Source organism: Macadamia integrifolia, unplaced genomic scaffold, assembly GCF_013358625.1.
Source record: "Macadamia integrifolia cultivar HAES 741 unplaced genomic scaffold, SCU_Mint_v3 scaffold1226, whole genome shotgun sequence".
In the NCBI taxonomy this organism is placed as follows: Eukaryota; Viridiplantae; Streptophyta; class Magnoliopsida; order Proteales; family Proteaceae; genus Macadamia; species Macadamia integrifolia.
The window spans coordinates 4,831-28,929 of NW_024868126.1; the positions used below are offsets into that span (position 1 = coordinate 4,831).

The 24,099-nt window shown below is 40.5% G+C and overlaps 1 protein-coding gene and 1 long non-coding RNA gene across 3 annotated transcripts in view; one reads left to right on the plus strand and one right to left on the minus strand.

Annotated features, from left to right (window-relative positions):
• Nucleotides 1–2,964: 2,964 nt before the first annotated feature.
• LOC122063173 lies at nucleotides 2,965–6,361 on the minus strand. The gene is made up of 2 exons (XR_006135217.1): nucleotides 6,276–6,361; nucleotides 2,965–3,412 (listed from the first exon to the last, which is right to left on the minus strand). It is a non-coding gene; the product is annotated as an uncharacterized LOC122063173 (long non-coding RNA).
• Nucleotides 6,362–8,871: 2,510 nt separating this feature from the next.
• The window catches only part of LOC122063174, a 17,683-nt gene continuing 2,455 nt past the window's right edge, over nucleotides 8,872–24,099 (plus strand). The window contains exons 1-5 of one of the 2 annotated variants that reach the window (XM_042626883.1): nucleotides 8,872–9,086; nucleotides 9,331–9,392; nucleotides 9,476–9,559; nucleotides 10,375–10,429; nucleotides 11,349–11,475. In XM_042626883.1, coding sequence (XP_042482817.1) covers nucleotides 8,960–9,086; nucleotides 9,331–9,392; nucleotides 9,476–9,559; nucleotides 10,375–10,429; nucleotides 11,349–11,475 — 455 coding nt within the window. In that variant the 5' untranslated portion in view covers nucleotides 8,872–8,959. The remainder of the gene's footprint in view (nucleotides 9,087–9,330; nucleotides 9,393–9,475; nucleotides 9,560–10,374; nucleotides 10,430–11,348; nucleotides 11,476–24,099) is intronic. The other variant, XM_042626882.1, reaches the window with a different exon arrangement.

Sequence of the window (24,099 nt, forward strand, 5' to 3'; positions counted from 1 at the left end):
CATTTGAGATGGGGGGTTTTGATGATGGTCCAATTTGGAGATCGGGATCATGAAAATGGGGTTTGGGGTCACCACCTAGGGTTATGGGCCTAGGACTAGGGGTGGGCCCGATTCCCAGGAAAAGGGTCCAAAATTTGGCCTGGTCCAAAGATTTAGGGTAAGTGTCAGGTTACAGAGTTGGGAAGGTGTTAAGCACCCAATCTACCCGGTTCAACCGGTCTTCTTGCTAGATGCTTGAGAACGAATATTTTTCATAATTATTACTATTCCACATGTATGGCTAAGTTATCACACATATCTACATTAATTGAATTTAAACTACTATATATACTAAAACAAAGCATGTATAAAGTCTACATTATGACGAGTTGGTTGAGAAATTATACCTGAACTTAACCTCTGTTTCGGGTCAAGAGGGGTGGGCCCCTGACTAGTACCGGTTCAGACTGTCTTTCGGATTCTCCTGGCTCTGGGGAAGATGGTCTTGACCTCCAACTTCCTTTCTTGGGAGATGCTGATTGTGATGGTATTTGGACAGAGTTCTGGCTAGGAATGGTCACTTTCGGATTTGGATTCGGATAGAGCTTCGGCTAGGGAAAGTTATTTTTGGATTTGGATTCGGATTCGGACAGAGCTTTGGCTTAGGGAAAGCTAGTTCTGGATTTGGATTCAGACAGAACTTTGTCTAGGGAAGGCTATTTCTAGGCTTGGGATGAGGTGGCACTCTGGTAGAGCTTCTGCTAGAAATGTTATTTTTGGATTTAGGACGAGGTGGCACTCTGGTAGAGCTTCTGCGAGGGATAGGCTAAGGGAGGGCTAGGTTGAGGTGGCACTTCGGCAGAGCTTCCACTGGGAATGGCTATTTCTGAAAAGATTCCAGGGATACTTGGACAGAGGTTCGACTAGGAAAGGCTATTTCTAAAAAGAAATAGGTTGACCTAAAAAGGGATTGAAGAACTCCAAAGTCCTGAAGAACACTTTGAAGATCCGAACAGAGTTTCAGATCTTAACAAAGATCTCTTCATAGACCCGAAGAACCTCAAAAAATAGGGGGTTTCTATCTCAAGAACACTCAAGAATGCTTAAGAACACTAAAAAACACTCAGGAACACTCAAGGGAGGTGGCTCAAGAACATATTATTTTTGGCTAAAAACAAGATCTAACTAAGAATTTTGATTGAAGATCTTCAAGATCTCGAAGAACACTTCAAAGATCTGAATGAGTTTTTGGATCTTGACGAAGATCGCTCCGAAGATCAAAAGAAAATCAAGAAGGGGGAGGGGAGGAAAATTTCACTCTGGAAGAGTGAAGGGAATTTTGGTGTGTTGGTGTGTTTTTTTCTAAGGGAGTGGGGTATTTATAGTTTTTTTCGGCCAAATAGGAGAGGGGGAATCCCTTTATCCAGTGGATGAAAGGGGAGGCTCTTGCCTAAGTGAGGAGATAGGATTTTTGTCCAATGGGTAAAGAGGGGGTTGAAGGCAAAAATGGGTAGTTTTGCCCAGTGGATAGAAGGGGGTTTTCAAAAAAATGGGAGGAGAGAGAAATTTTAGCTGGAAAAAGGTGATTTTTGAAGAAACAGAAGGAGAGAGAAACTTTAGCCAAAAAAGGTGATTTTTGAAAAAACAGGAGAAGAGAGAAGGTTTAGCCAAAAAAGGCAATTTTCAAAAAAGCAGGAGAGAGAAGGTTTAGCCAGAAAAGGCAGTTTTCAGAAAAGTGAGAGGAGAGAGAAGGTTTAGCCGGAAAGGAAATTTTTGAAGAAGCAGGAGGAGAGTGAAGTTTTAGCCAAAAAAGGCAGTTTTCAAAAAAGCGAGAGGAGAGCGAAGATTTAGCCAGAAAATGTAATTTAAAAAAAAAAAAGGGAGTAGAGAGAAGGTTTAGCCAAAAAAGGTAGTTTTTAAAAAAGTGGGAGGAGAGAGAAGGTTTAGCTAAAAAAGGTAGATTTCAGAAAAGCGGGAGGAGAGAGCAGGTTTAGCCGAAAAAGGAAATTTTTGAAGAAACGGGAGGAGAGAGAAGGTTTAGCCAAAAAACGCAGTTTTCGAAAAAACGAGAGGAGAGACAAAGTTTAGGCAGGTAGTGTGGGTGATGTCACGAGTGCACGAATGCATGGGTGTGCGAGCAATGTGCACAGTGGGTGCGTGCACGCATAGGTGTGCAAGCAATGTGCATGATGTGCCAGCCACATGCTCATGGTGTAGGTGCCGTGTGCACGGCCATGCAGCAGGGGCATACACAGTATGTGGGGGGACGCGCATGCTGTGCTGCAGGGACACTCACCTATGCGACTGGGCCATGGATAAGTATGGTGGGGGTGCACGTTGTGTGGTGGGGGCACGCACACTGTGAGGTAGGGGTGCGCAACATGTGATAAGGGTGTGCAGGCTGGCTGGGCTTGACTGGGCTGGCTGGCTTAGCTGGCTGGTTGGCTTGGCTAGGCTAGCTGGCTTGCTTGGCTGGGCTAGCTGGCTTAGCTAGGCTGTCTAGCTTAGCTGGCTGGATGGCTTGGCTGGGTTGGCTGGCTTGGTTAGGCTGGCTTAGCTGGTGTGCGCCATATGCGCGCGGAAAAAATGTGATTTTCCAGGGAAGGTTGCAGGAGATTAGTTTGTTCGATTTTGGCGTACCATATATCATCGGAATTGTATTTCTGAGCACTATCCATCTGTGTGGTCATCTTGACCTGATTCCTTCGTATATAAAAAGCCAAAATTGGACCCGTTCCCTCCCGTGCGGGGATTTCTAGGGTTCAGACTTGGGAGTGTTTCGAGGTTATCTGGGTAGGTAGGAGATGAATTTTAGGGTGTTTGGGTTAGGTGAGGGATTTTTCTAGGTTTCTAGTGGGACTATCCTTGTGCTGGCATATATATGGGAAAACGTGATTTTCCAAGCATGATTGCTTGAATCCGTCGGCCCAATTTTGATGTATCATATATCGTCGGAATAGTATTTTCGAGCACTATTTATCTGTATGGTCAGCTTAACCAGATTCTTTCATATATAAAATGTCATTAGACCTTCCTCTCTCCCATGCGGGGATTCTAGGGTTTCGGATAGGGAATGTTTCCATCAGCATCTTTGTCGGTCGGAAGCCGAAAGTCACCCCCAAGAACCATATTTCATTATAGCCAGAGGAGGGTGATAAAATTGGGTGTCTACAATAGCTGTGATTATCTCAGTCATCATGTCCCTATGTCATTGTTGGACTTCTTGCATCATATTACTGACCATGGAAACCACATCCTGAGTTGTCATCACAGGTGGTGCAAGAGGTGATACAGGTGATACAGCTGTCATCTCATCTTCGCCCTCATGCCCAACTTCATGAGAAGGATTATGATTTTCCTTCATGATGCAACTGTGCTTTTGTAGTTGTGGGTCATCTTGGGGATCGGTATGCTTCAACATTTGAGAAATTTCCTGTAAAATGAACAGATCAATTAATCTCCCAAATAATTTATGCATACCATATAACCACACAACATGCTTTACAAGTATATAAAAAAATTAAAGCACATTTGCGAAAAAAAAAAGAAGTCATCTTCTCAATTCTCTAGCAGATGGCACCAACCCACATCAACCTAATTCTCAAATCCTAACCTATAATATAGCAATACTTATTTAATTTCCACATGTTTTTATCTTTTTATCTTTTTATTTGTTCAACTACATTTATGATTTATGCTCTTTGAATTATTGTCAGTGAACAGCTTTTACACTTAGGCTAGTAGCCTATGGTGTGAACTAAAAGTTATGCAATTATCTTGAAGTTTTTAATATTTAATCCTAATCATCATCAGTATATCTTAAGATCTCGTGCATTTGTGAATTAAGATAGATTAGCATGCTCTGACATCATTCTGTCACATCCTGCCTCAAATTGGCCAAGGTATGTGGCACTAGACACCCACATCTAGTCAGCCTAACCCTCCAGAATCATAGATGCAGTATTTTAATTTCATAAATGACATCAAGACCACAACCAAAAGCAGAGTACACTAATAAAATCATACAAATATCACTGGTGATGTACTAAAATGATAATTATATTATACAATTTCCATGTCTGAAAACAACCATAGGTTACATTATTACTTACTATACTTTTCATAAATATTTACATCAAAAGGATTAACTGAAATAACAAAAGTGAAGTCCATCAGCATCCTAGTGTCTCATTGACACAATTTCACAACCGCTGCCAAAATCCAATCCTGCATCAGCACCGGTTCCACCATCTAAAAAGAATAATCAACAAGAGGTGAGCTACACAAGCCCAGTGAGGGGTGTATATGCAAGCACACACAAACAAATGATGCAATGCATGCTCAAGCAAATTAGATGATGCTCATGATCTGATTTTAGTACACAATACCTAGCAAATAATTACTAAATCCAAGATAGGGTATCAGTGTTATTGCAACATAGGTCGTATCCCTGGTCCCGAAAAACTTATCGATCATCTAGCGATGCAAGCTTGTTACAAATTAAGAGCCAGCAGGTCCTGAAAAACCCATCGGTCACCTCGCAAACCCCTAATGGGTAATCCCACCCTATAGTCTCGATCCCAAAAAGCCCATTGGTCACCCGAGCTATAAAACAATCATGGTCCTAGAAATTCCTTCGGTCACCCTTGTTGTGGGGCATGCAGCCACGGTCCCAAAAAACCGATCGGTCTCCAGAGCTACATCACCATCCCTTGAGATTAGCTAGTACCTAACCCCCTACTGGCAAGGGGTGTAGAACTAGGGTCTGTGAATCCTAACCATATACAATTTACATGCATCAATCCCATCCATAGCATTCAATCATACATCAGTGGCCATCACTATAATACCGACCTCTGAGCCCACGGTATCGGATCCTCCCCCCCTCGGCCACACCGTGCCTTAGACCGTCAAAGCCACAGTTATAACTGTACTACTGACCTATAAGCCCATGATACCGAAAAGAACCTTAGCCACACCGTGCCCCAGACTGTCAATCCTATAGTTACAACTATAGACCTCATCCACAGAACCACAATCACTCTCCTCACTTACCTCTACAATCCAGAACCATTTCATAGCCTCATCATTCCATACTCGCAGCTTAGCAATAAAAATAACAAAAGAGTAGGAGTTCAATTATATCATAATCACAAGATAACAATATGCATACACAATGTCACAATTCACACACATATGCATGATCCACATAAAATAGAAAAGAATGCAAAAACACTCCATAAAATAAAGTCAAACACCTACTCACTTCAAAACCTGAATCACAAGTGTGATAGGATCCCCAAAATCAACTTCAAATAACTTCGAATCCTCGCTCGATTGTTTTAGGTTCCTAAACCAATGTGTATCATTTTTATTAAACATTTATACACCTATTATGACTATGTACAGGTTCACTGCTGAACCCAAAATGACTCTCAACAGCCCACATACTAATCTTAATTAAAGTCTTGAAAATGCCCCCGAACTACCCCTACACATAGGGTTAATTTGGGTAAAAAGATAAGAAACATAACCCACATGGGGTAGGGCACTAACCACCCAAAATAGGGGCTGATTGGGCTCAAAGTACCCCAATTGGTGGGAGAGAATGTACAGAATTTTCTGCACTCCCAGAGGTTGTTCTATCAGTTCTCTTAGTTTGGGCTGCTCATGGCTGATGGGTATTGACCTTAGCAACATAGGGAAAGTTCCCTAATGCTTCCAGGGTCATTCTACAACCCTTAAAACCATCAATTACAGTAATAAAATTTTGTATAGCAGTATACAATCTCATTCTAACAAAAAATTCAGGTTTAAACCCAAATCGGATAAATTGAAGGGCTGATTCAATTTTTCCCAAAATTCATCATTCCATCAAAGTCCATTCTATGGAATACAATAACTCCAGCCTAATTTCACTTCCAATTAAGAGAGATAATGGGTCATAGAGAAGGAATTAACCTAGTTAATCTAATTTCCCCAAATCTGAAATCAAATAAAATTCTGCCTACTCTTTTCTGCAGAATTCTAACCATATTCTTTCTCAATTCAGTCCCAATCATAATAACATATCCTTGTATGGCAAAAGCCCTTTGTCTTGGGGTTTGTAGGGATGGATTTAGAAGTAATTAGATCCCTAAATCCCTACAAAACTTGGGTATTCAGCCCCAGACACTGAATTCAGTCCATGAGGACTCGAATTCAGCCCTTAATTACTAAAGATTTCTACCCTAGCATGCTTCTACCCTAATTAACCTAATCAAATTCAGTAAATATAAGTAGGATAGTAGCCTTACCTGATTACATGCAGCCCCCAACTCTGTCCCCCTTCCTTCTCTTCTTCCTCTTATTTTCCTTCTTCTTTTCCTCTATTGTTCCATCGTATGTACAACACAAAAATGAGAGAATAGAGGCGGTTTTGGGGCTTATATGGTTCAGCCCTAAGGGTCCTTAGGGCCCATTTGGCTGAACCAGCCCAAATAAAATTAATTCTTAAAATTAGTTTCTAAAAATATAAAACCATTGAAATTAAATTCCCATTAGGTAGAACCCATCAAATACTGACCTATTAGGTTAGATTTGGTCAGCATCATGACCTCTACATGTCGGGTAAGTGCGAGGCTCGGGGGTATAGGCATGTGGGCCCCACAAGAAGAACCCAAATTTTCCTGTATTCTGCCAAGTGAATCGGTTGGCCGGTTGGCAGTATGGAATTTCATCGGTTTGCCCATTTTGCACCATTTGTTATCCGAACCTTTGGGTTCTTGAATCCACCAATTATAGGACTGGTTCCACTCATTTTCTTGGCCATTTAATACTCCTAACATGGCCATTGAATGTGCTAAATTCTCTCTCCTACTGTTATACTGCAGGAGAACCTATTGTCCTTATGGTAGTTGGGTCCTGACACTTGGGCGTTCAGCTGCTTCTGATTTAGGGTGTTACATAAACGGACCTAAGTTTCACTCGCTATGATGGAAGTTACGATCGAATATCCAATCAGAACCATAAAACCTAGGTTTTTCATAGAAACCATTCATATATCTTTGGAAACCAACTTTCATTGGTTGGAGTGTGCAAGAGAGTTGATTACTCTCAAGGAAGCACATCGACAACTGGCCATAGGGCTTAAAAACATGATTTGGTGAGAATCGGTCCCAATAACCCTAAAAATCTAAAATCAGCCATTTGATATTTCATATGAAAACCAACTGAGCCACGTGACTTGGAATTAATATTCTGTTTCAAAGCGGTGAAAATGGGGATCGATCCCCCCATAGGATTTACCGATTTTTTAAAGGGAAAATTACATGATTACCCACTTCTGGGTTTCCATTTACAAAATTATCCATTTATTGTTTCAGTTAACAAATATACACAATTAGGTTTGGGTTTACAAAACTACACAAAACAGTGATTCTCTTTCATCCTCCATCCTATTTTGACACTTTTACCCTAAATTCCCTTTATTAGCACTGTATCCCCAGCCCAAGTGTTCTGCCATCAAATTAATAACTCCATTGAAATTGGTTTTGCCAGCTTCCCCGATGGCTTTGCCATCAAACAGTTTTCAAGCAACTCCCGTGATTACACTCCCCTATGCTCATCGTTCATTGTCTTTGAAGATAGCCAGCTCCACAACACTTTGAAATCAGTAAGGTCTCTGGTCGGGATCCGACTATTACTCCGATGTAATAATTGATGTTCAACACATCGCAATCTTGGCCCTGTGGAATCCTTGATTTTCGTAGGTTCCAGTTCATCCCTACCTCCCATCCCTCTCTCGTCTTCTATTGTAGGAGGGATTGGCTGGGGGTGTCGATGGCGGAGGCAAAGTGGGCTGCGGTTAGCGGGCATTGCGATAGAGTGGGTAGGAACGTGGAGGCATGGTGGTGGAGGTGGTGGTAGCATGGGTGGTGATGTGGTTGCTGGATGATGAAGAAGAAGTGGCGGAGCCCCATATCCATATGATGCCATTTTAAAAAGAAAGAACTGAATTAAGAAAAGTAAATAAAAGATCAGAAGCCAGAGTAGCCTTCAATCCGAGAGGTTTTCACAATGATATGACGGCATATATATATATATATATATATATATATATGTTCCAAGACATGTTGGATAAATCCAAAAATGCTATTTGACTCCCCATCTTAGTCTCTCTCTCCCTCCTCAAGAGGTCTCTTTCTCTTCTATCCATCTCTCTCCATTGGCATCCCTGCAACTCCTCACCAGGCAGGTTATTCAGCAATGATCGATGTACAGAGTTGTTTCATCCATATCGTTCTGGAACGCCATAAACCAAATTCAAATGATGGATCTTTGCCTTCATCATCGTTGGCATCCCTCAAAAAGATTTAATCTTGGAAACCCACCTCCGGATCTTCCATGTTTCGTCGTTGTTATCTCGCCGGAGTTTAGCATGAGTGCCGACTATGGCTCTAGTTGCTCTCTCTCTCTCTCTCTCTCTCTCGATCGACAACTCTGCTCCTGCTGCCAACAATCCTGTAGCAATCACCACATGCTGCAATCATGAATCGACGACCCAAAGTGGGCTTGGGTGGAACCATGGAAGTGATAGGAGAAGGGGAGATGGGGTAAAATGGTAAAAAAATGTAGATGATTGAGAGTGGAGTACTGTATTCGGCAGTTTTGTAAACCCAATCCTAAAATTGGGTAATTTTATAAACTCAAACTCATCTTAACTAGTTTTGTAATGGAAAACCTAATAGTGGGTAATCATGTAGTTTTTCAATTTTTAAACCCTGGATTGAGTTGACCAACGTTAACACGTGTTATGAGACTTATGAGTTGTAACGCTGCGTTTTTGGTGTCGTCGACTGGTCGCCTCGCTCTGCGGGGCTTTGTTGAAGATATATTTTTTTTTTTTCGATAAGTAGTATTTTTGTTTTGAAAGAGAAAAAAAATTAGAGGTACAGATAATAGGCAACGATACTCTTTGGGAAAAATAGGGAGAGCGGGGATGATTTTAAATCTGACAAGCAAGCTGAGAAGAAAGTCTCGTAGAGATCGAGGAGACGACAAATACTCTCTTCCAACCCGGGATGACCCTGCCGAGCTCGTTGACTATCATCCCATCGACACTCAAGGTCTCTCTCTCTCTCAAATCGAGTTTTACGGCTTCTCTTGTCCATTTCACCCTTCCGTGTTAGTCGTGAAGTGCGAATTTTCCTTCTGATTTTCCTCAATAATTTTCTGATTTTTAATCTGATTTCCTCTGTATCATCACAAAATGTTGTCTTTCCTCTAACGTTGTTGACAGTTATTTCCCTCTTTGGCTTTGATTGAAATTTCCTTCTTAATTTTGTAAAATATTTACTTTTGAATCCACAGAGCAAGAAGAGTTAGTTAGCTCCTTCGAAAGTAGCCAGATTCAACAGAGTTTTCTTTGGAGGGTAGGTAAATATATCAAACTTGAAAGCAAATCTTCCTGGTTCGTTCCAGAGAATGAATTAGGTTTCTTGGTGGATCCTTGTAGAGAGTGTTCGCTGCCCTTTTCTTTTGTTATGTGGCGTTTCTCCTTTTCTCCATCTTTCAGCAGGCTTCATCTCCTTGGGAATTGGTGAGTGTTTCTGATCCATGATGCTTGCGAATTTTGGGCAATAGAGAGTATTGTTTCCAGTTCCACTTTACCTTTCCTCTTCTGTAATATTTATTCATTTGTTCTTCGTTACTGGCCTACTGGTATGAATGTACAAAGTTTGTCTAAGGGAATAAATTTACCTTGGGCATTTGCCATTCGTAACAAACTAGCATATGATGAAAATAGGCTTTGGTTTGATGGAATTATCAACTTTCTATACAGTCAACTTACAAAATCAGGTATCTCAATAAAACTGAGGGCCTTAGTTGAAAAATTATGACCTTGTTTTTCATCAGATCAGGTCTATCATAAAAGATCTATCCATTACTAGTTCACTTGTCCTACCCCTATATGCTACAGTAGAGCAGTGAACCTGTAAGGTGAATGCATTGCCATCTACTCTGATGAAACCTTCAGGCCACAAGGGCAGTTGGGTTTCCTTGGACTCATAAAAGGTGGAACCTACTGGTATCACAAGGACGTAATATGTGTTATCTCATTGAGATGGGCCACCAATTTTTTCCCGCTGTGCTTATACCATGAATACCTTTTCTTATAATTTTCCTATCTTCAGTTGTGAGTTACTTACTATTCTTATTAATTGAATAATTGCTTTCTATAAATGTCCATCGTTGTCTGGAAAATGAAACCCATAGTTGTCATTCTCTGATTAGCCAGTGGTGAAGTGCACCATATGAAGAGAAAGATTGATGTAATAACTGTACACTGGAGAGTTTAATCTAATGAAATGCTGACGATTTAGAATTTAACATCTTGTTTTTTCATATCAACAGCGGTTTCATGCTTACTTCATGGATGAGGTCCAGTCATGGATTGTCATCTCTGCAGGTTTGTCACTGTCTTTATTCCTTTTTGTCAATGTTCTTGTTAGTTTAACTTTAGAGCAATGCTAGGATGACAGCCGGGTCAGCTACGTAGATGACCCTTTAGACTGTGATTTGATTTGACCACCTTGTTATTTGGATATAAAAGAGCTATTTTGCATGATGTTTTACAAGGTGGGAAAGAAAAAAACAAAATCCAAGTAATGCTATTTATTTCAGTAGTCAGCTGTCCAGATGACCTTTGGGTGCTCTAGATATTTTCCTAAAATTTATATTTCGGGTTAGAGATCAAGCATTTTCTAGATTTGTAAGTTTTATTTTCCTTGCAGTTAATTCTTATCCATTTCCTTGCAAAAATATTGAATTTCTAAAAGAAATAAATCACCACTAGTGAGTAATATTTATTCCGTATACGGTTCCCTTGTTTCCCCCTTGATGCACTGCCTTGTTAGTCATTATCAAGTTTGATTTGCTTGTTGATTCATCACACCTGCTAAATAAGGACAGGGGAGATACTGTCTAGAGAATCTTGTCTTTTTATGAAACTTATCCAGTTTCTGGAATATTTATCATATTGAAGTCTGTTTTGTCTTTGTTCCTTTTTCATATAAATGAGAAACTTAAATCTAACGAAACAGGTGGGTTCCATATAGTTTTGATCTTTTGAGCTGATAGCCTGATAACCGTCTTTGGTTTTAATCTTAAATCATGTTTTCCTGCCACTCCAAGCAATGTCTATTCAAACTCTAACTACCCATGTACTTCTCTTATCAGCTTCAATAGTTGTTTTTTTGGTGTTATAATTACTGCTTTTAATGGCCTTGGTAATTTACATTATGAGCTTATTTATTTTTGTCTTTTTAGTTTTGATTATGCTCCACACGTCATGGGATTAACCTGCTTCAATGTTAAGTATTTTACAGATTGTGTAGCTGTTTTAGCATCTATGATGGCTATCACAGGGTTGCTAAAGTCTCATAGACAATGGATTTGGTATTCCTGCTATACTGGTGTTCTACTGGCAATCTTTTGGTTGCATCACATGCTGAGGTAAACCATTTTCTCAAGTTTTTACTTTGTTGAGATCCATATCTTTTTAACTTCTGTTCAATACATCCTTAAATTTTGTGTAACAATTGCTAATTGTTGTGTGGAACTTGGAAGAAATCTTATTGTCTCATTTAGCTTGGGCCATTAGTTTTTCTTATGATCATTCCATTTCCATGAACTCCTATTAATAATTATCTGACTTATGTGGTTAGAACCAAATAATATATGTGGCCACTCTATATAACTCAGCTTGTTGAACAAACTGTAGTGAAATATCTCCATTTAGGATAATCAAATCTGCTCAGTTTTGTTCTCGTGCATGATGTAAGGCTAGATCACATAGGACCTAACCACAGGCAGGATCTAGCAATCTGGGATGAAATAGGAGAAAATTGAGAACTCACCAACCGTGGCTCAGATGAGCCTGAAGTTTGGGGTGAAGGTGTTCAATAATATCCCTAAACTATCCTCCAAATTTGACTTGAACCCACCAATTAGGTATGAAACCAATCAAGCTCACAGATGCCACCGACAGAAAATAGGGTTTAGAGGACTTGAGTGGGAGATTTCTTGTAGCTGAAAGGTCAGACCTCCAAATGGGACCAAAATCTGGTCGAGTGCTCCTGTGGGGGTGTGTGACAAACCCTCAAAAGGACTAGCTGATTGGGGTTCAGATCTGGGAGATCTGAATTTCGAACTAAAGCTTCCAAAATTCTGAAATTAATTTGATTTCTGTACTCTTGTGGCTGATCTTCACTTTCCAAGGTATGATGGGCTTGAAGAAACTTGTAATCAAAGTTGTCAAGGCCGCCTTGGCATCCAGACGGTTTGCTTGGGGCCTAGGAGGTTGTTGCCTTAGTGCATTGCAAGTCGCCTTCTGGTTTGGCCCTATTTATGCCAAATATCATTTACTTAAGATATTCATGAATAAACAATTAACCCCCTATTTAAATCCAATAAAAATAGTTTTAAAATCAAATTCCAAACGGATAAAAAGTTAGCCCCCAGTCAAAAAACAAAATTTGGATTTTTGGTTATATGGGCGATTTTCAACATTCATATGCTGAGGTTTTTCTCAATTTCAAAAATTTCATTAATCTTATCATGGTAAAACATTACTAAAAAACAAAATTGCAGTAAATTAATCTTTTGGTTTGATGTCTATAAAATTATTTTCATTCAGGTGACTTTAACAATATTTAAGTTTGACAGGAATATAACTTTGACATTACAACATAGATTTAGGTAATCTTAGACTTGCTGAAAGCTGGTGTTTTGATCTACCTAATAAAAAACGTCTCAAGTAGAAATGAAATCATTTGACGAGTCAAACTTATTAGAGAACAAGAAAATTTCTTTAAATGTTTTTTTTTACGTGATGTGACTTGATGTTGATTTTTTACGACTTGATGTGACTTAATGCTGATTTAATGACTTGATATGGCTTATTGTGTGTTTTTTTATTACTTTGATGTGACTTAATGTTGATTTTTTATGACTTTATGTGGCTTAGTGTTTATTTTTTTATGATATAAGGTATATGTAGCATACTTAATAATGCTCGAAAAGAAGGGAAATAAAAAATAACACTTGGTCTCCTAAGCGTTTAGATAACCCTCCATTGCCTTGGTTCGCCTTGGCGCTGTGACAACTATGCCTGTAATTACTCAATTTCAAAGTAAAATAGGAAAAAATAAGAGAAGGAAGTGGGTGAGAAGCATAGTTTTTAAAGCGGTAAGGCGACGGAGGCGTTTGAGGGTGTTTCGGAGCGCCTTAGCGATAAGGCGGGCATAAAGCGTTCCTGTGTAATTTTTTTATAAAACCGATCTATTTAGCTCAAATTCTAGTTGAATCCTCTTACTCATATGTTAAATAAATATTAAAGGTTCATATTCATACTAATGTAAGATATTCATCAAGAAAACAAATCAATAAAGTGAATAAACTAAGTTCATCTTCATATTAACATATAATATAAATATGTAATTATGAAACCAAATTATAAATATAAAGAAAAGAAGACATAAAAAATACAATTATTTATTATGCTTACCTCTATGATGCCAAAATAAGTGCTTAAGCCCTAAGGTCATCCACTATATTTCTATTCTTGTCAAAGAAGAATGAAGCTCACCGCTACCAGAGCAAAATGGTTTCCTGGATCAGTGGTTCTTCCTTGTTCCTTGATTCCTTCTCAAAGCCCTTTCTTAAAACCCTTGACAAAATCCAAACCCTATTTGTGAATCTGGTTTTTGTTTTGTTTGTTTTGGTTATTTTTGGTGGAGTAAAGCTAATCCCATACATCTCAAGTGTTAACAAAACCATACACCTACCAATAAAAAATCTATATTTGGAATCTTCATCAGGTAATTTTAAAATGTGTTAAAAAAAAAAACTCATAAGACGCCACTTCACATAAGACGGAGCATTGCCTTACCATCTTTAGACCGCATAGTTTTTAAGGTGCTACTAAGGCGTCGCCTTACCGGCGCCTTAAAAACTATGGTGAGAAGAGATTGTGATGCAGATAAGTCACTTAAAGGGCTTATTTTATTGGAACTAAGCTTTGGGTTGGGTTATGTAGGTGTTGGGCCTTTGATCCTATAGGTTTTTTTTATGTAATAGGCCACTTTAATGGGCCTGAAATATGGGTAGAAAGTAGGAAAATGAAATTTATTTCATTAGTTTAGTTAGAGTCCTAGACTCCTAGTCTTCATATGTTTTGGCTGTTTTGTTTGAGCCCAACTCCATGTTGGAGTCTTAAGTGTCTTTTAGGAGTCCAATTATGTTTTTACTTGGTGGACAAATAGCTCAAGTCCTAAGCTAAGTAGGTTTCCTTATTTGAGTTTATTTTCTTTGTTATTTCAGTTTCATAGTCAGTTTAGGTTTCCCAATTAGTTAAGGATTGGGTTAAGCGTTTTCTTTTTTCGTTTGAGTCTGTTTTGAGTCTTCTATATAAGTTTGTAAGGGGCTACAAAACTGAACATGAATTTATTAATGAAATTGCAGCTTTGTGCTCCCAAAATTCTGAGAAAGAATTCTTCAACGGCTTAGAAAGCTGTGGAATAGGCCCAGTGATGGGGACATCCATGTGTACTAGCGGCGTAAGCGCAAGACCCAGCCACGTTTGCACTCTATGTGGCTAGAAGAAGGTCTAATAGAAGGAAATTAAATGAAAGAAGGAAGAAGGAAGAAGCAAGAAGGAAGAAGGAAGAAAGAAGAAGGAAGGAGAGAGGATCGTTCTAGCCTTCCCAGCGCTGGACACGACTCTCTCTCTCCTCCCAATTGGCCAATATTTGTGGCCCCACCAGATCTTGTTTACTTTAGTAGTTTTGCTTTTCAGAATCTTGTTATTTAGTTGTTTTGGTTAAATAGGAGACTATATGTTTATCTTATTAGTCTATTAGATAGTTTCCTTATTTCAGAAATTGTATTCTTAAAGTAACTTTTTTTTTGGTAGTATTTCCCATTATATTTGTTAGGCCATTGGCCATCAGTTTTTTTTTTTTAGTTAATGATAATTATCGAAGCAGCCAAAGAGCATTCCCAATCCCATAATTTTCCCTCTTCCTTAATCTCGTTTCTCTCTTTTCTCTCTCTCATTATTCTCTCTCTCTCTCTCTTTTCTCTCTTCTCGTCTTTCTCTCCTCTATTTCTCTCGGTTGTTTCTCCCTTACTGTATTTACTGTTTACGAACTGCTGAAGACTCCATCGACTCATACAAGCTTCATCGAAATCATTAAGGATCACTTCAACCACAAGCTGTGCTTTCATCATCAACTAAAGTGGATTGCACCTTTATATTTTTGGAAGACTTTGTTTTCTTTTCTTGTCCTCAGACCTAGATAGCAATAAGGTAAGTCATTCCCTTCCTCATTCCACCTCCATTGATTCCTTTGTTACCTTCCCATCCCCTCCATTGAAATTTGAAACATTCCTGCTGTTTTCAAGCCTTTTTTTTTGCTTCTGTTGTCTTTAAAGAGCCCCTACTAATTTGCTTTTACTAGCTGGCTGATTTTAGGAAATTGTTTGGTTTGCTTATCATGTTTTGTGTCTTGGCTGATTTGTGCTAAACCTAACATATACATGCTACTATATTCCCTTCCCTATATCCCCATTTGATGCTTAAGTAGTTTATGTGTTTTTCTGCTTAGACTATTATTGATCATTGCTCATCTGTTAATTAGTCCATTATTTTTGCATGCTAAATTTGCATTTTTGCTGAGCCCTATTAAACCTAACCCAATCCAAGTCCTATTAAGCTTATCTTGTTCTAGTTGAGTATCCCTTATAGGAAACCTAGTTATCTAGGCACCCTCCTACATCATCTTGGTATCAGAGCATGGTTTTTGGTTGGTCTTATTATGATTGGGTGTCGCTTTTACTGTTTACATGTCTTGTTTGTTGAGGTCTAATCTCCGTCACAACCTGTCCGTAGTTGAGTCTGAGCTAAGGGAGTGTTACTTAGGTTAGAAGACACCCTCTTTCTCCTTGGTTTGGCAGCACCAAATAGCATTGGATGCTATTCCCACCAGAAACACATTCTTGAGAGAGAAATTTCTGACCTTAGGATCGAGAGGGCCAACCACCTGTCTCGATTGGAAATTTTGAGTAGGCCTTGAGTCATTGTTGGCAACCACACCTTGGCTGCCCACTTTCTTTATGTCCACCCGTAGTGGTAGAGCATACCAGGACATGTTTGACCCTCCTAGTACCGCCATTCAGCCAGAGCAATGGGTGAGAGCCCTCCAACGGAATGAAGAGTTCCTAAGAAACCTCCAAGCCAAATTAACTGCCAGTAGGGCTGAATGGGAAGCACTGGTGGTTGATAAGGAAACACCGTTGGCTGATAGGGACACACTGTTAGCTGATAGGGAAACATTGTTGGCTGATAGGGAAGCATAGGTTACTCATCTCCAGACCGTTACCACTAGGCTTGCCACCCTTGAGACAAATGCCCTAAACTCAGACGGATGGCAAGACCACAAAACCTTAGGCACTAGACCTAGAACAAGAGCCCCTAGCCTTGAGATAGAGAACAATGACAACCACACTGATGGTTATAACCGGATAGGGGATAATTTTCTAGGCATAGGGCGTGGTAGAGGTCGGGGTAGGGGTTGAGGACAACCTGCTCCAAGGCACCATTCCCAATATGGAGATGATAAGGGTTATGAGCATTATGATAGGGGCTTTGATGTCAGGCGGATGATTAAGGTAGATGCCCCTACTTATGATGGTCAGATTGATGCTGGGATCCTTCTAGACTGGATTAAGTAGAAGGATAGGTACTTTGAGTTTAATGATATGCCCGACGAAGTCCGCTTCAGATTTCCTAAGTTCAAGCTTATTGGAGTTGCCTAGGACTTTTGGACAGACCTAGAGTACCAGGAGGCCAACCTAGGACTTGAGCCAACCACAACATGGGTAGAAATGCAGGAGAGGCTCAAGAGGGAATTCTTGCCTATCACCTATAGGCTACAGTTGTTGAATGACATGAATACCCTGACGCAAAGAAAACTGATTGTGACCGAATACATGAGCAAGTTTAATGAGTTGAAAATTAGAAGTCATATTCGGGAGGATGTTGAGTAGACACTTTCTAGATTCCTTATTGGGCTCAACTCCGAAATCTAGTCACATATGGCACCCCACCTGGTGCGAGACGTTCCACAGGCCTTCCAGGTAGCCCTTAAGGTGGAGTCCTCCATGTGAACTTATTCTCAGAGGAAGAGCTTTCAAGCTAGGGAGTTGCACTTTAGGAAACCACCCCAAGGCTCAACCGGATTCCCAAAATCCCCTGTTGCACCACAACATCAATTTGACAATAGGGGTAAAGGAATCTTGGGAGAAGCACCCAAGAGTATTGGGCAACAACAATGCTTCAAATGTCGAGGGTATGGTTACTTCTCTAGAGAGTGCCCCAATAGAAACCTCTATGTGGGGGAGCAGACTCTTGAAGAAGGTGACCAAGAGGGCTTTGAGGACAATGAGTATGAGGACCATAGGCCAGATGAGACCATATCTTATGAGGATGCCGAGGAGGCCGGTGACCTCAAGCTCAGTATTGTGCGATGCATGGTCTCACAACCTAGGAGTAGCGATGATTGGCGATGAACTAATATTTTCATCACTTACACATGTCATTAGGGTTAGAACTGTCGCGTCGACATAGATAGCGGGAGTTGCATGAATGTGGTCGCCAAGAGCACTGTTGCTCGAATGGGCCTCAAACCCGAGCCCCACCCAAAGCCTTACAGGGCTGCCTGAGTAGATCAGTCCACCATTCCCGTTAATCTGAGGTGTCTAGTTCCCCTACACTTTGCAGGATATAAGGATCGAGTGTGGTGTGATGTCCTAAAGATGGATGTTACCCACATCATCTTAGGTAGACCCTGGTTATATGATCGAGATGTCACAAATTATGGGAAGTCTAACACCTATGTCTTTGAGTTCAATGGGAAGAAAATTAGACTGACCCTCAGTGCCCCTAAGGAAGTAAGGGTCCCAGAACACAAGGGAAGTTCCTCCAAACACACCCTCACCAAAACACTCAATATTTTAAATCAACAACAATTTGAAGGAGAGTGTCAAGAGTCAAGGGTGATTTATACTCTAGTTGCCATACAGAGTAATACCGATAGGTCACGCTTATTCACTGAGGCTCCTAGAGAAGTACAACCCTTGTTGAAGAAATTTGAGAGGTCATTCCCTGAGGAACTACCCGATGAGTTATCACCTATGCGTGATATCCAGCACGCTAGTGACTTAGTTCCAAGATCCTCTCTCCCGAACTTACCCTATTACCAAATGAATCCCAAAGAGCACGCCGAACTCAAGCGGCAAGTGGATGAATTGTTACAGAAGGGATTCATTAGGGAAGACCTTAGTCCGTAGGCAGTACCTACCTTGCTCACACCAAAGAAAGATGGCACCTGGCATATGTGTTGATAGTAGAGCCATCAACAAGATCACTGTCAAGTATAGGTTCCCTATCCCTAGACTTGATGACATGTTGGATATGATGGCCAACTCATCGATCTTTTCGAAGATTGATCTCAAGAGCGGGTGCCACCAAATTCGGGTTAGGCCTGAAGATGAGTGGAAGACAACCTTCAAGCCGAAGTATGGCCTTATCGAATGGTAAGTCATGCCTTTTAGCTTGTCGAATGCACCTAGCACCTTCATGAGAATAATGAATCAAGTGCTTCAACCATTCATTGGCAAGTTCTTAGTGGTCTACTTTGATGACATCCTCATATACAGTAAGACTCCGTCTTCCCACTTGGATCACTTACAGAAGGTTTTTCATGTGCTTTTACAAGAAAAACTCTATGTCAACCTCAAGAAGTGCACCTTTATGAGTGATCAAGTCATCTTCTTAGGATTTGTTGTGTCTGCCCAAGGAGTATCTGCTGACCTTGAGAAAGTGAGCGATTGTAGAGTGGCCTCAGCCAAGTAATGTCCATAAAGTGTGAAGTTTTCATGGCTTAGCCACTTTCTACAGGAGGTTCATTTACCGGTTTAGTTCTATTATGTCTCTTATCATGGATTGCATGAAAAAGGAGTTTCAATGGACTAAGAGTGCTACGAAGGCCTTTAATGAGATTAAAAAGTTTATGACTAAGGCCCCCGTCCTGCGTCTCCTAGATTTTTTTAAGGTCTTCGAAGTGAACTGTGATGCATCTGGTGTTGGAATACGTGGTGTCCTAGGACAAGGACACCCTGTTGCCTACTTTAGTGAGAAGCTTAATAAAGCTAGGCAACGATATTCCACACACGACAAAGAATTCTATGCGGTTGTCCAATCACTGTGCTATTGGCGACATTACCTTCTACCGCAAGAATTCGTGCTATTCTCTGACCACCAGGTTCAGAGATACCTGAGTGCCCAAAAGAAACTAAACTAGAGACATGCTAAGTGGGTCGAGTTTCTCCAAGAGTACACTTTGTACTCAAATATAGACCTGGTGTCGAGAGTACCGCTACACATGCACTAAGCCGGGTAAATATGTTCCTCAGTCACACAAATGTTAGGAGTCGGGCTAGTGTGTTACTCCAGACCATGAGTGTAGAGGTTATAGGGTTCGAGTGAGTCAAGGACCAATACCCCACCTGTCCTGATTTTAGTGAGCCTTTCACTTCTTTGAGTAGAGGTAACCCTGTCAATCGCTCGGACTACCTACTTCGGTAGGGCTTTCTTTTTAAAGGAAGCAAGTTGTGCATTCCCAGGACCTCACTCCGAGATTTCCTGATCTGGGAATTGCACGTTGTGGTAGTCGCTGGCCATTTCGATCGAGATAAAACCATCACCCTCATTGAGGACCGATTCTTTTGGCCAGGACTGGAGAGGGATGTTGTTAGAGTTGTGAGTCAGTGTAGGACATGCCAAACTGCCAAACAACAAAAGCAGAACACGGGATTATACACTCCCTTACCCGTTCCCCATGCCCTTTGGCAAGACCTTAGCATGGACTTCGTGCTTGGTCTGCCAAAAACTTTTAGAGGCCATAATTCTGTTTATGTGGTTGTAGATCACTTCTCGAAGATGGCCCATTTTATCCCATGCTCTAAGACCTCTGATGCCTCCATAGTAGCCAAGCTTTTTTTTAATGAGGTTGTCAAGTACCATGGGTTGCCCCTCACCATAGTGTCCGATAGAGATGTTAAGTTCATCAGCCATTTTTGGAGGACCTTATGGCAGATGATGGGTGCCAAGCTCCGTTTCTCTTCCACCTTCCACCCTCAGACCGATGGTCAAACTGAGGTTGTCAATAAGAGTCTGGGAAATTTGTTGCATTGCCTTATAGGAGAACACCTTACCAGCTGGGATCGAGTCCTTAGCCAGGCTGAGTTTGCATATAATAGCTCTGAGAACCGTACCACTGGTCTGTCACCCTTTGAGATTTGTTCAGGATACCAGCCTCGGGCACCCATAGAGCTTGTCCCAGTTGTGTCCAGTTTTTGGACCTCTCCGTCAGCCGAATCTTTTGCTCAGCGTATACATGATTTTCATACAGGTATAAGAAGACAGATAGCACTGAGCAACGATCAATACGAGTCAAAGGTAGATGTGCACAGAAGGTTACAAGAGTTTCAAGAGGGAGATATGGTGATGGTTAGAATCAAGCCGCAACGTTTTGTTAAAAGTGAGGAAATTACATGCTCGTAGCACAGGTCCTTTCAAGGTTCTTAAGAGGATAGGTGCCAATGCTTCAGTCCTTGATCTACCAGCTAGTATGGAAATCAGTAACATTTTCAATGTGGAAGATCTTGTCCCATACCATGGTGCCTCTACCATTATCCCCTTTTACCCTAATTACCTTGAGGACTTCCCTTTCACCCTTGATAAGACTGCTGAGCCAACCTAACCACTTCCCTTAACCTCCTTACCACATGTACCTAAGGTCACGAGGAGAGCTGAAGAAATTGAGGAAAATACAACAACTAAATCCGGATCTGCTTGAGTACTATATGAGACATAATTCATCAGAGGTGAATTCTTCCAAGCTGGGTGATGCGGATTCGGATTCGGATTCGGATTCTAAGGACTGAAATCGGATGGCTTAGGGCCCACTTAGACACTCAATAAACAAAGACAATAACCAAGGTGCAGTGGTAGTATTGTAGATAAACAGAAGTAATAAAGAGAGCGGCAGAATTGTAAATAACTTGAAGTTTCTAATAAAGGGTGGCAAAATGGTAAATAGATGATGACTCAAACATAAGGGGAATTCTCAAAAGGAAAAACAACGTACTAGATGGGAAGGGCAGATATGGAACTAAGAAATAAATAGGTTAATTGAGAATAATAGGAGAAGATAAGGGGTGTTTCTGGGATCTGATAAAGTAAGGATGTAAAACCTACCTTATAAGGTTTTCTTCCTCCTTAGCTCACGATGGAACAAAGCTTTGGGGTTAATATTATAGGGTTTGAGTTGCCTCCAAGGCAGTTTCCTTCGATCCAAACCTGTGTTTCAATCGGTTACAGAACAGGGGTCAGCAAGCTCCCTTTTGATGTTGGCTTTACAACCCAACAAAGTAGGGGAACAGCAACCAACGAACATAACAAGTTCATAAACGTGGGAGATAAGGAGTAGGGATTATAGGGAGAAGAAATGATAAGAGAAAGACGAAGAAAGAGAAGAAAGAAGAAGATCAGGGAGGGAAAGAGGGAGACGCAAGGTTGACGGCAGCCATGGGACACACCCAAAATTGTCAATCAAGTTCTAATTCTTCAAAATTCTTCAAATCTAAAACTCAGTTCCTCCATCTATTACATGACTAATATAAAGGAAAAATCAAACAATTAATGGAAACTACTTGAAAATGGAAACTAACCTACATAGCAACTAAAATAAAAATCCAATCTAAATTAAAATACTATCAAACTGATTCTAGCTCTAAGAAGGAAATGAATAGGAATCAAATCAAAGAGAATATCTCAAGCCCAGCGCCCAACTGCATCATCGGGGTGAGTTGATGGGGACATCTACGTGTACCAGCGGCTTAAGCGCAAGACCCAGCCATGTTTGCACTTTATTTGGCTGGAGGAAGGTCTCACAGAAGGAAGAAGGAAGAAGGAAGAAGGAAGAAAGAAGAAAGAAAGAAGGTTAGAGGATCGTTCCAGCCTTCCCAGCATTGGACATGACTCTCTCTCTCCTCCTAGTTGGCCAATATCTGTGGCCCCATCAGATCTTGTTCACTTTAGTAGTTTTGCTTTTTAGAATCATGTTATTTAGTTGTTTTGATTAAATAGGAGACTAGATATTTATCTTATTGGTCTATTAGGTAGTTTCCTTATTTTAGAAATTGTGTTCCTAAAGTAACTCTTTTTTTTTTTGGTAGTATTTTCCATTATATTTGTAAGGCCATTGGCCATCAGTTTTTTTTTTTTTGGTCCAAAACCTCGCATTGAAGCAGCCAAAGAGCATCCCTAATGTGGAAGGTTGTGTGCTCGAACAAATTCAGCAGATATAAAATTTGCTTTTGCCCCAGTATCAACAACTGCATGAACATCAGTAGGGTCGGAGCCATGCAGGAGAGTACCCTTCTGTCTGAAGAGAGGAGCCTTGTCAACTAGTCTGTTTGAAAGGGATGAAAGACTAGCTGAATGAGCTTTTACAACCTCATCACCATAGTCGAACATATCGTCCTCCTCAAGGGGATAAGGATGTAAAGTAGACTCATCTTCAATCTTCTCTTTCAGTTGTTTCTCTACTGCATTCATAGAACGAGTCCTATTGGGACAATTGTTGGAGTAGTGACCCTTCTCGCCACAACTATGGCATCTGATGTTCTTCACCCTATCATTGTCCTTGACGAACTCTGACCTTTTTTCAACTCTGCGAGATTCAGGCTTCTTTTCCTCCATACGTGGTAGAGGTCTATAAATTGAAGAAGTCTTGAGCATACCCTTCTAATAAATGGACTTCTCTTCAGCTGTCTTGGCATGAGCCGTTGCCACATCAACGGACCTGAAATCAGTTTTAGCCAACTCGAGTCGTATCTCAGTACTTAGCCCACTGATATATCGCATCACCCGTTGTTGGTCTGTTTCCTGAAGTCGACACCTTGAGGACAATTTGTGGAATTCGAAGGTGTAGGAATCCACATCTTTGTTCCCTTGTTACAAGTTAAGTAATTTATTGAACATCACCTTTTCATAATTAATAGGAACAAATTTTTTACTCAGGATCTGCTTCATAACTTTCCAATTGGTAACGGGTCCAAGTCTTCTGACAAACCTTGCATGTTCACACTTCTTCGCGTCTAATAGAGACTTATATATAAAAATCCTCTCCACTTTAGTAAGCCAGTCTAGGAATTCTTCAGGTCCTTTTTCACCACTGAACTCTAGAACCTCAACTTTGATGCCATAATCTCTGTCATAAAATTGTCGGGTAACATCTTGGGGTATAACAGGATCACGTTGCACTCGGTGAGGTGTATCTTCAATCCGTAGGGTATTAAACTGAGGAGGTGGTGTAGATGGTCCTTCATCGACTCGCGTTTCAGACTTTTGCATAAAGGCAAGAATCTTAGCGAGGGCACCTTGAGTCTCTTTCATGAACTCGTCATATTTTGCCTCATTCTTCTCAACTCTGGCATTAGTTTCCTTTTGGTTCTCAAGTACCTCACAATACAACTTGTGCAACTCAGCATTGGTGATGTGACCTGTCATGGTTATAGAGGGCAGGAAAATTTACTCTGATACCACTTGATGTGGATCCGGATTCCAAGGATTGAAATTGGATTGCTTAGGGCCCACTTAGACACTCAATAAACAAAGACAATAACCAAGGTGCAGTGGTAGTATTGTAGATAAACAGAAGTAATAAAGAGAGTGGCAGAATTGTAAATAACTTGAAGTTTCTAATAAAGGGTGGCAAAATGGTAAATAGATGATGACTCAAACATAAGGGGAATTCTCAAAAGGAAAAACAACGTACTAGATGGGAAGGGCAGATATGGAACTAAGAAATAAATAGGTTAATTGAGAATAATAGGAGAAGATAAGGGGTGTTTCTGGGATCTGATAAAGTAAGGATGTAAAACCTACCTTATAAGGTTTTCTTCCTCCTTAGCTCACGATGGAACAAAGCTTTGGGGTTAATATTATAG